The following is a 12,846-nucleotide window of genomic DNA, read 5'->3' as shown; positions in this document are numbered from 1 at the left end:
ATAGTAAATTTACAACATATCTGTGAGATGAATGGTGAAGGAAGGATCAATATTCTAAAAAAAATGACTAATTAAATCATTAGGAAGTTTCTTCATGTTATATTAACAGGCTACTAAGTTCTCATAAAAGAACTGTCACAAAGTAAGGTATGGTTAAATTATATTTAAATATTTTATTGGACTTCGCAATTATGCTCCTATTTAAAGTTTATCCTACGTTTTAAAAGATCTAAAGTTAAAGTCAAAAATCAGTAAAGGCAATACAATCCTATTACCAAAAGGAGGTTTGTATTGGGAAAGTCACTTCACTTATGGACTGATTCTCTCAAACCGTATGTGGTCACATGTCAAGGTCCCAGAGCCTTAGGACAAAAGTAGAAGGGCTTCTTTTCTTTTCTTCTTTTTCTTTTTGGAAACAGCTTCTTAAAGCAACAGACTTTACTCCAAGAATGGAAGAACTGGGAGAATGGGTAAAGTATTTTAATGGGTAAACAATTTACAACTTGTTAAAATAGTATGGTTCATTTATTTATTTTCTTCAGTACCTCTATTCTATTCAGTACCTCCTGAATTTTTCAACAATATGTTTATCTCTTTGTGAAAGCGTTTGATAATATTTTTGTCTGAAATACAAGAGGAATCGGCCAATGGTCAAATTCCTAAAGATAGCTCAAACAAATTCTTGCACTATTATAAAAAATTCCTTACCACCAAGATAATTTTCCACAAAACATTTACTTTCGCTAGTAAAACATACCACTAGGTCTTTAAAAGGATGAAGCAGCAGTCCCAAAGGAAGTTTGGCTTTATTCAGTAAGGCCTGAGTCTGAGGAATGCTAGTCAGTGTGCATCGGAATAACCTATATCAATGTAAAAATCATTTGTCAGTTGTTACTATGACTATTTTTGGACAAAAATAAAAAGACTTAAAAGGTACACATTTTAACGTTGGATCAGATTACAAATGAAGTATTTCAATAGACCCTCACAAATTTTATCCTTTTTAAATATTTAAATCCTATTCAGAAAGAAAGGGTAGACGGTTATAATCCCATTTTATATAACTAAAACAAATTTTCTTCTCAGCTTGTGCATAAGACAGTCTAGACTACCAAAGAACTTATTTTTCTTTATATAAATCTAGATGGCACTGGAATTTAAAGGTGATGACCCAAATTTGCACATGCAAAGTTAAGCGTATTACTGGGACCTTCCCTGGTGGTCCAGTGGTAAAGAATCTGCCTTACAATGCAGGGGACACGGGTTCAATCCCTGGTCAGAAAACTAAGATCCAACACGCCTCAGGGCAACTAAGCCTGCATGCCACAACTACTGAGCTCACGCACGCCTCAACTAGATCCTGCGTGCCACAAATACAGAGCCCATGCGCCCTGGAGCCTGCATGCCACTACAGAAGAGAAAAGCTACTCGCCACAACGAGAAGCCCGTGCACCACAACGAAGAGCCCGCGCACTGAAATGAAGCATCCTGCATGCCTCAAGGAAGATTCTGAGTACTGCAACTAAGACCCAATGCAGCCAAAAATTAATTAAATAAATAAATAAATAATAAATCTTAAAAAAAAGTTAAGTGTATTACTGAAAAGCTCAGTTTTACTGATGGTTTTAAAAAGACTATTTAAAAATAACAAAATTGGGCTTCCCAATTTTGGTGGCTCAGTAGTTAAGAATCCGCCTGCCAACGCAGGGAATATCCCACATGCCGCGGAGCAACTAAGCCCCTGTGCTACAACTACTGAGCCTGCGTTCTAGAGCTCGCAAGCCACAACTACTGAGCCCACGTGCCACAACTACTGAGCCCGTATGCCACAACTACTGAAGCCCATGCACCTAAAGCCTGTGCTCTGCAACAAAAGAAGCCACTACAGTGAGAAGCCCGTGCACCACAACGAAGAGTAGCCCCGCTCACCACAACTAGAGAAAGCCCACGTGTAGCAATGAAGACCCAACGCAGCCAAAAATAAAAATTAATTAATTAAAAAAAAAATTCAGGGACTTCCCTGGTGGTCCAGTGGTTAAGAATCCGCCTTCCAGGGGCTTCCCTGGTGGCGCAGTGGTTGAGAGTCTGCCTGCCAATGCAGGGGACACGGGTTCGAGCCCTGGTCTGGGAAGATCCCACATGCCGCGGAGCAACTAGGCCCGTGAGCCATAACTACTGAGCCTGCGCGTCTGGAGCTCGTGCTCTGCAACAAGAGAGGCCGCGACAGTGAGAGGCCCGCACACCGCAATGAAGAGTGGCCCCCGCTCGCCGCAACTAAAGAAAGCCCATGAACAGAAACGAAGACGCAACACAGCCAAAATAAATAAATAAATAATTTTTTTAAAAAAGAATCCACCTTCCAATGCAGGGGACAATGGTTTGATCCCTGGTTGGGCAACTAAGATCCCACATACTGCAGGGCAACTAAGCCCATGTGCTCTGGAGCCCACACACCATAAATAGAGAGCCCACGCACTCTGGAGCCCGAGCGCTGCAACTACTGAGCCCACACGCTCTGGAGCCTGTGCACAACAACTAGAGAAGAGCCCCTACACCGCAACAGAAGATCCCACATGCTGCAACTAAGACCCAATGCAGCCAAATAAATAATAAATTTTTAAAATAAATAAAAATAACAAAATTCAGTTTATCAGAAAGTCTTCATATACACTTAAACTCACAATCAATTTTAAGAGAGAAAAGAGTATTATAATTATGTTGGTTATGAAAAACAATTTAAAATGAGATCAAATAAAGGATTATATAGAATCAAGTCTCTGTCCTTTGGACTTTGAAAATATAATGTAATCACCATAATGATAATGAATATCATAGTCCCATGAGAGCTGATAAGAGTAGCTATCAGATCAGGGGTTACAACTCTATTTCTTTCTTTTTTTGTGGTACGCGGGCCTCCCACTGCTGTGGCCTCTCCCGTTGCGGAGCACAGGCTCCGGACGCGCAGGCTCAGCGGCCATGGCTCAAGGGCCCAACCGCTCCGCAGCATGTGGGATCTTCCCGGACCGGGACACAAACCTGCGTCCCCTGCATCGGCAGGCAGACTCTCAACCACTGTGCCACCGGGGAAGCCCTCTATTTCTTGACTTAGAATATTTCAAATATCAAGTAAGCAACTAACAAAGCGCTGTTTTCTGCATGCAGAACTACTTTCATAAATTAATACATTTGTATAGCTTGTTCGTAACACATGAAGCTCAAAAATAATCTGGAAGAATTTTAGAACAAGTAAAATGTCATATTTAATAAGAAGCGCTGTTTGAAGCCTTACTCTGGGTTACAGTTGAGTTTCTGAATATCTTCATGCAAATTTGGAACAGGAGGCTGCAAAGGTGTCAATGGAAGCATGTTTCTTTCTTGAAGTAGATTGATAACCCTTAGCCCCTCTGGATGTAGGCTTAATCCACTCATGCTTGCAGGTAAATGATTAGCACCTAAAGGAGTCTAAAGATATATAATTTCAAAGTAAGTAGCCTTTATAATGTCTTCAGTTGAAAAGAGAAGAGTATAAGGACTTGGTTACTTAATTTCTCTCTAAATAACAACACTGTAATCTAGATTTCCTGGTCAATTTTTGGTTCTGGAGATATGTAACAGGACAAAGGCCTTATGAAATATTTATTATCATTCTAACTGGTTAAAAATTTTCATTATACCTTCCTAAAATTTTTTCATGTGAATACAGTTTAAACTGAAGTGGAATACAGGTAAAAAAACAAAAACAAAAAGTATACCTGAGTAAATGCCTGTGGACCACTTGGATAATTCAAGGAAGAGGGTGGCATTCCTGTTGTACTAGGTGGTATTGTGCTCTGATAACCAGGTGGTAAGGAGGGATATGAATATCCAACACTTCGGCTCATTGTAGGATTCTTATTAGTAAGCTGTGGTGTTGCTAGAAACAAGGTAACTTTTAAGTTCTATTTAACACTCCAGAGTACTTTAAATCAACACACACATCCATTAAATTATAGAAATCATAACTCTAAAATCCTTTGGGTAATTTAATACTTTCATTCATCAATTTTGTAAAGTAAAACAAATAAACACTAGTAACAAAGTAAGAGCAATGATTAAAATCTAGCTAAAGTGGACTGCAGCTGTAAACACACAAAAATAAGTTTAGTATAATTAATTTACTCTCATATCTCATATCATGTACTAAACTTTGTATTCAGACTAAAATTTAAGTCAAAACAACTTTAATTAAAACATACTAAATGTTCAACTGGATAAGTAAATTTAAATAGATTTAATTGAAAAAAATACTCTTCGGTCATAACATAATAATAATAAAGCCCATAATCCCAATCCTAAAGGGGAAAAAAACCTAACAAAAAATCTAAACACATGGAGATAAAAAATGCTAACAGTAGGTATCATTGTGTGACATAATTATGAAGTTTTCTTCTTTGTTTCCTACAAGGAACACATACTTAAAAACACAAAAAAACTTTTATAGCATCTCACCCAAGAAGCCACCGCCTTCAATTTCATCATAACTATTGTGAACCACCATAGATCCATTATTGGTATTTGGTATAATACCTAAGGAGGAAGTTTATTAACAATATTTAAATTAGAACCATTATTATAATTTTTGCAAGATTTGAGCTAACGTTTAAAATTTATGATAACTTTCCAAATGACAAATAGTTTAAACCACAACCCAGGAAATGTTAAATGTTGAAATAAAAATTTCAAAGAATGTAAGATTTTAAATATACAAAATATATAAAAGTTTCAAATAACTTTATAAGCTTCCAAAAAGAATGGTACTTTGTGTAGTTTATAAAATTATATACTACCTGAAAGATTTTACTAGTTGTGAGAGCAGCATTAAAAACTTCTAAGGAGCAGTACACACTAAAATAAGTCACCAAAATCAATACTATTTAAGGATGAAATAAATTTATGAGGATAAAAACCTTTTTTAAAAAATATGTAAGTAAGGGCTTCCCTGGTGGCTCAGTGGTTGAGAGTCCGCCTGCTGATGCAGGGGACATGGGTTCGTGCCCCGGTCCGGGAAGATCCCACGTGCCGTGGAGCGGCTAGGCCCGTGAGCCATGGCCGCTGAGCCTGCACGTCCGGAGACTGTGCACAACAGGAGAGGCCACAACAGTGAGAGGACCGCGTACCGCAAAAAAAAAAAAAAAAAAAAAAGTAAGTAAGTCAGCAAGAAAAACAAATATCGTATATTAACGCATATATGTGGAACCTAGAAAAACCGGTTTGCAGGGCAGAAATTGAGACACAAAGAACAAATGTATGGACACCAAGTGGGGAAAGTGGCGAGGGGGGGGGTATGAATTGGGAGATTGGGATTGACAAGTATACACTGATGTGTATAAAATGGATGACTAACAAGAACCTGCTGTATAAAAAAAAAAATAAAATTCAAAAAAAATAGAATACAAGAAAAAAATTTTTTAAAATAAAAATATGGAACAGAGTAGAATCTAGAGTTAACTTTAAGGTGATATATATTAATTAGAACAATTGCTTTGGTCTAGCAAACAACCACTAAAACAAATAATAAAAATTTATCATTATGTACCTCTGCTATTTATTAGCTCTAATTTGGGTACAGAAGAAACTAAAATCAATGAATAGTATCAACCTCTAGCACCTAAGTATAAAGGTGCTAACTTTTAACAGTTTTAACACCAAATAGATAAGTTTAATTGTTTCATAAAGTTAGTAACTCCTTTCCAATTCTCAAGACCACCAGGTCTTTAGCCATGAGTTGATACAGAAAACCTTAGTAAAACTGTTTTGTAGAAACAAAAACATAGAGCATATTTTTAGTTGGTTAAAAGTTTAAATACTTATTGTAGCTTGATATTCAAAATTATCAGGTGGCAACCAGTGGGACACGGCTTTATCATTTTGTTACTCATTGTTAACACCATTCTTTTCAAATTATACACAGGTCAGTTTTTTCCCTACTAACAATACTAAAAAAAGGAAATGGTAGAAGAAAATACAAAAATGATAATATTGATTACATTGAGTAGTAGGATATGGGCAGTGGTTTTTTCCCCTCCTCTTCTGTTTTCCTATTTCCAATCTTGTTGCAATGGTTATATTATGGCTAAAATCAAATTTCTTATAAAATATTTTGTTTAAATTAATAAACTTATATGTTAAAGTTACCTCTGAAGACAATGCTTTAAAACTATAAAACATCAAAATGTCTGTATATTTGACTTTTTAGGCTCATAAATATTTGTTACATTTACAGTAAGAGTGGCAAGCAAAATACTGCTTCCATAAAAAAGGGCCAATGTATTAAAAGGATAGTTCTAACATCATGTCCAGAAAAGCAAAATTTCCTCTCTCGCCTCCCTCTCCCAAAAGACATGTAACTTTATAGCCATGATTTTTAAAATCTGCACAGCAACAAAAAAAGTCAACAGTGATCCCAAAAGCTATTCCACAGCCCAGAATGGGGCAGTGGAATACCGAGAAACTTTTTTAAACTCTAAATTCCTGAGGGGCATCCCTAACCAAAAAAACTAGATTTTCTGTTAGAATATGACTTGAATGCACGGAATTCAGATAATATTCATCTTTCCACCCTGAGTCAAAACTTTAGGACGCGACTTGGTTTTTGTCTTGCTTACCTTCTTGGTTGCTAGATGAATTAAAGGTGGGCTGGGGCACAGCTCTATGTGTTGATTTCTGAGGCGTAAGGGCCCTCACTGGAGGTGGTGCTCCAGTTGGAGGGGGCCCAAGAGGAGCTCCTGGTTGAAAAGTGGTAGGCAGAGGTGTATTCACTAAGGGGGGTGCAGATCCTATGGAAACAGTGGTTTTTCACATGACACTTAAGAACTTAAGAAAAATGCCAAAACGGCCTTTTACCGAATCTAAGTAACTTCCAAATCTGTATTTCAACTACAAACCAAAAATTACTAGAAATAAGTTAACCTCCCAGATGAATGACTTTCTAATTTATATGCGTACTTTACACATTTCCAAGTCTCTCCTACCATAATTCTTACCTGTCGAATATTAAAGCAGTATAAATATAAAGTCAGCATCGAATCACTTATACAGTAGATACAATGCCCAGTTTATTGATTAATTTTTCGTTAACTGGTCACAGTTTCAACAGGCCACATCAAATATTCCAGTAGAAATTAACATTAATAAAAGTTTATGAATACCTATCAATATAGTCCATTCACTATCATCAATTAGGTTTAGAGTTAGCTTTCTAAAACTACAAACTATTGTGGTTATCCTAAATTTTCCAAGTTTTAGTTCATTTTGCTTCATTTTTATTGGGGGTATAACCTGTTAAAATAGATAATAAATGTGTACACTGTTCAGTGTTTACCTAATAATAATTAAAAGTAGTTTACTTTCAATAATTGCTTAAATACTATATTAAGAACACTCCCTAGGCTTAAAAATCAGGAAATGATCCAAAGTTTACGTATAAACCTTATGAAACACTGATATCCAAGAGGTTTAAAAGTACCCATCAAACAAAACTAAGAAATGACATGGTATTTGTCCTTGTATCTACCAGTATCTCACTGCCTCAATTTCACCAATTTTCTATTAGGACAGTAAGTTCTGACTACTGTAAAAACACTGTGAGTTACCCTTGGGGAAATTCTTCTGTGTGACATGCAAAGTTCCAAAACCCACAACCACCTGTTCATTCAAATCAATAATACTGCTTCCACCTTCTCATTTGCTAAAGAGGAGGAACAAAGTCTATAAAGTAGATAAAATACTACTGATAATACTACTGATAAAATACATATGATTTAATTTTTCATTACAAGACTTTTAATCCTCTGAATTTGTAAGTGAAATAGGTAATAAATTTTACATATAATATATTCTACCTGTATTTTGTAAAACTCTGTATTTTGTAAAATCAAAGGAATAAAGATACCTAAATATGAAAAATTTCAATATGTTTCTTCAATACTGTTCAATTCTCCAGGGCCAAATTGAAAAATGATCTCCCAACAAGACTAATCAGTGCCCTGTTGTCAAAGGTGAAGACAAAGATTACTGCCATGTAACTCCCTTATCAAAGAAGCACCCATACATATCTATGGCAATAGAGACAAGTCAAAGGAACAAAAGGGCAAGGTACATTTGCAACTCAGCATGAATAAGAATGTTTGATACGTCTGGCCACAAAGATGTAACAACCTAATGTTTAACAGAATACAAGTGAGCTGATAGAGATTTTTCACAGCTTTAAGAGGAATACTGTTGAATCCAGAATAGGCTACATTTCATAAAATAGACATTATGTTTTCAAGTTGAATGACTCTTATTTAGAACACTAATAGAGTTTCAGAATCTGCCTTCTGAGATCCCTAAAACTAATTACATGCTAAAAGGTGTCCCATTAGAAAAAAAAAGTCAGAGAATTTTAATACGTGAATTAGAAATTTGCATAACTTAGATACAGTTTTTTTTTTTTTAAGATTTTTTTGATGTGGACCATTTTTAAAGTCTTTACTGAATCTGTTACAATATTGCTTCTGTTTTATGGGATTTTTTGGTTTTTTGGCCGCAAGGAATGTGGGATCTTAGCTCCCTGACCAGGGATCGAACTGGCACCCCCTGCTTTGGAAGGCGAAGTCCCAACCACTGGACCACCCAGGAAATCCCTAGATACAGTTCTGAGATCAGACAATCAGGCACCTAACAATGATGAAAAAACAGAGGTAAAAACTGGGGAAGTTTTTTAGAGTTCTCATTAAGAAAAGAGAAGGGCAGTCATACATCTCTTGTAGGTTCATTTTATTAGTTTATGTATCTTTCTTTCCCCTTCTTTTATATAGAAACCTTCATAAGTTTTGGCACTTCCTTATGTCTCTTTCACCACATCTGTGCTGTAATCAAGGTGCTCTACCTGAGGGCTTCTGTTATAGCCAAAAAAATATTTCAGATTATTGATCACGTGCTTTTTAATGAGAGGCTACACCTAATTTTAAATAGTACCTTTTCCCAACCTATTTTCTTGTGGCTTTGGGAAAATTATTCAAGCCTCACATTCCTTATCTGTAAAACGTACTGCTGTAAAGATTAAATAAGATAACACACATTAAAGTTTGGTAAAGTGCTGGAAAATAACAAACATTCAATAAATGATACCTATATAAATGTTACCTAAAAATGTTACCTAAAATGTTACCTAAAATTCTATATAATAAATGTTACCTTAATAAAGAAGTGAATGTTCATTAACTTCAAGCGACTGATGCTCACTCATGGTGTCAAATGAATAAGAATAAGAGTAATCAGAAGGATTTTAGGTCTAACAATTATGGATCAGAAGATCTCTCCAAAGAAACTAAGTTTCTAGAAGCAGCCTTAATCTTTACAAGTCCAAAATGCATTCACCAGGGCCAGTGGCTAGTCAAGAGGCTAAGAAAAATAGTTTCAGCAGTTAACAAACTACAAAACTGATGAAGTGCATGTAGTATCTAGATGCAGAAATACATATGAATATAAAAAGGTAATGACTGATATTACTATTTCACTTGGAAACTTTTACTAGTTCATTTCCTTGAGGATGTCTGCTGAGCAGAATCAACCTGCAGATCCTAATACAGAATCTGAAATGCTTTTCAAAGTAACACTATTAATGTTGATAAGTGTTTAAGACAAATTTTAATATAAAAAAAGGGAATAGTGAAATGGTTAAATGAACCTACTTTTGAACCGTATATGACCAAGCACTGAGGTTAAAAAATAAAATGATCAAAGTCAGTCTAAGAGTATATAGCTTTCTTCCCAAATTGATGTACAGATTCAGCACAATCCCTATCAAAATCACAGCTGTCTTTTTATTGCAAAAATTGACAAGCTAATCCTAAAATTCTTATGGAAATGCAAGGGACCTAGGACAGCCAAAACAATCTTGAAAAAAAACCTAAAAAGGTAGAGGAGTCAATCTTTACAATTCAAACCTTACTACAAAGCTACACTAATCAAGATGTTTGGTACTAGTATAAAAATAGACATATAGATCAATGGAACAGAATTCAGAGTACAGAAATAAACCCTACATTTATGATCAACTGATTTCAACAAGGGTGTCAAGATCATTCAATGGGAGGAAGAACAGTCTTTCCATCAAATAGTCCTGGGACAACTGTATATCCAAATGCACAAGAATGAAGCTGAATCCCTACCTACTAACACCATACACAAAAATTAACTCAAAATTGGTCAAACACCTGAATGTAGGAACTAAAGTTATAAAACTCCTAAAAAAAAACAGAGATAAATCTCTGTGCACTGCTTTCTGACCACAGATGTGCTCAATAATACTCCTCACTCCAAAAGTACTGTCTGTTTTCACCTGCCCCTCCAGATTCTCTGGTTTCTGGAGCCAAAAATTGTCTATGCCATAACAAATAGACAAGCCAAGCCTTAGATCAAGTCCAAAGAGAAACCACAGGGATTAAGCTTCCCTAGAATACAAGATGGAAACCCATTAATAAAAGTAATGGCCAGTACTTAAGTGGTTCTGCATGCATACCTGAAACCCTGAAACATCATGGGTGACTCAAAGAAATTCAGAGGATACCTTCAAAGGAAAGAAGCAAAGCAGGAACAATCATGATTTTAAGTTGACCCAAAGGTTACAGAAGTAATCTATTTAAAGATTAACAATGATCAAAAAAATCAATAGCCTTCCATATGATTTTAAGGTTGAAATAGTCATTTAAAACATTTAAACAAGCAAAATTTTCCCATCTCTACATTTTAAGCAGTCCTGTAAGAACTCTACCTGATTTTATGAAGTTGTTTTGAAGTGAAGCATCTCCAGAAGAAACATATTGAGGACTTGTCAAATTTGCATTCCCAGACATGGTCGGTTGGGATGACGCACGAGGACAATGGTTTGTCTGTGACGAATAGTTATATTGCCAATTCAAGGGTGGTGGTATGTTGGCTCCAGGAAGAAAGCTACCAGAAGGCATTGGTGTAGCAGCTGGGTTCTGAGAAGTAGGTAGTGGCATTTGGGGAACAGGACCACTACGGAGTGAAGGTGTCACTGGATTAGAAGCCACAGATGGTCTATAAACAGTCTGTCCAGGTCCCTGATAATTACTTAGTGGAGAAACAGTCTGGGAACCACCAGAGTTAGACTGTCCAGAGACTGGATTCAAAGTCTTTGCTGGTATTAGATGAGGGTAGGATCCTGGAAGCTGAGAATTATATCCTTGGCTCACTGACACTTGTGAAGACATCAGTGCATTTTGGACAGGACCTTCCAATAAGAGGAGGAAAAATTAGTTTTACAAACAAATAAAGCAATACTTTAAAAAATACAGTAAAACATATGGTGCTCTTACAACCCAACAATGAAAAGACAAATAACCTAATTAAAAATGACCAAAGAACAGATGAATGGATAAAGAAGATATGGCACATATATACAATGGAATATTACTCAGCCATAAAAAGAAACAAAATTGAGTTAATTGTAGTGAGGTGGATGGACCTACAGTCTGTCATACAGAGTGAAGTAAGCCAGAAAGAGAAAAACAAATACCGTATGCTAACACATATATATGGAATATAAAAAAAAAAGAAAAAAATTGTTCTGATGAACCTAGGGGCAGGAGAGGAATAAAGACGCCAACATAGAGAATGGACTTGAGGACAAGGGAAGGGGGGAGGGTAAGCTGGGACAAAGTGAGAGAGTGGTGTGGACATATATACACTACCAAATGTAAAATCGATAGCTAGTGGGAAGCAGCCACATAACACAGGGAGATCAGCTCGGTGCTTTGTGAACACCTAGAGGGGTGGGATAGGAAGGGTGGGAGGGAGATGCAAGAGGGAGGAGATATGGGGATATATGTGTATGTATGGCTGATTCACTTTGTTATAAAGCAGAAACTAACACACCATTGCGTAGCAATTATACGCCAATAAAGATGTTAAAAAAAATGAGCAAAGGCTTTAAATAGCATTCAAATATATTTCCAAAGAGGTAAACAAATGGCCAGCAAGCACATGCAAAAATGTTCAACATTATTAGTCATTAGAGAACTGCAAATCAAAACCACAATGAGCGTGGCGCAGTGGTTAAGAATCCGCCTGCCAATGCAGGGGACATGGGTTCGATCCCTGGTCCAGGAAGATCCAACATGCCACAGAGCAACTAAGACTGTGCACCACAACTACTGAGCCTGTGCTCTAGGCCCCACGAGCCACAACTACTGAAGCCCACATGCTGCAACTACTGAAGCCGGCACACCTAGAGCCCGTGCTCCACAACAAGAGAAGCCATTGCAACGAGAAGCCTGCACACCACAACAAAGAGTAGCTCCCACTCACCACAACTAGAGAAAGCCCACGCGCAGCAACAAAGACCCAACGCAGCCAAGAAAAAAAAAAAAACAAAACACAGTGAGATACCACTCACACCAACTAGGACGGTTATAAAGAAAAAGCTGGAAAAGTGACAACTGTTGACAAGGATGTGGAGAAACTGGAAAGCTCATACATTGCTAGTGGAAATGTAAAACGGTACAACTACATTGGAAAATAGTTTGGCAGTTCTTCAAATGTTAAACATAGTTATATAATCCAGCAATTCCACTCCTAGTCTGCATAAAACCTTGTATACAAATGTTCATAACATCATTATTTGTAATATCCAAAAAGGAGAAACAACCCAAATGTCCATCAACTAATGAACAGATAAACAAAAGAGGCATAACCATACAACGGTATATTATTTGGTCATAAAAAGCAATGAAGTACTGATGACATGCTATAATACAGATGAACCTTGAAAACTTTATTTTTTTTTAAAGACTATTGAGA

At 36.5% G+C, this 12,846-nt stretch overlaps 1 protein-coding gene across 1 annotated transcript in view; it reads right to left on the bottom strand.

The window, feature by feature from the left end:
• The window catches only part of SEC24A (SEC24 homolog A, COPII coat complex component), a 62,670-nt gene that overhangs the window by 36,756 nt on the left and 13,068 nt on the right, over window positions 1–12,846 (bottom strand). The window contains exons 2-7 of the mRNA XM_029217065.1: window positions 10,796–11,278; window positions 6,645–6,815; window positions 4,489–4,566; window positions 3,753–3,913; window positions 3,290–3,462; window positions 758–860 (exon numbers count right to left, since the gene is read on the bottom strand). Of these exons, the coding sequence (XP_029072898.1) occupies window positions 758–860; window positions 3,290–3,462; window positions 3,753–3,913; window positions 4,489–4,566; window positions 6,645–6,815; window positions 10,796–11,278 (1,169 nt within the window). The remainder of the gene's footprint in view (window positions 1–757; window positions 861–3,289; window positions 3,463–3,752; window positions 3,914–4,488; window positions 4,567–6,644; window positions 6,816–10,795; window positions 11,279–12,846) is intronic.

The sequence above is a fragment of the Monodon monoceros genome, unplaced genomic scaffold (assembly GCF_005190385.1).
Source record: "Monodon monoceros isolate NGI ecotype Baffin Bay Population unplaced genomic scaffold, NGI_Narwhal_1 Super_Scaffold_12, whole genome shotgun sequence".
NCBI classification, from domain to species: Eukaryota; Metazoa; Chordata; class Mammalia; order Artiodactyla; family Monodontidae; genus Monodon; species Monodon monoceros.
Note: the sequence above shows the minus strand (reverse complement) of the source record. Positions and strands in the feature narration are given on the sequence as shown.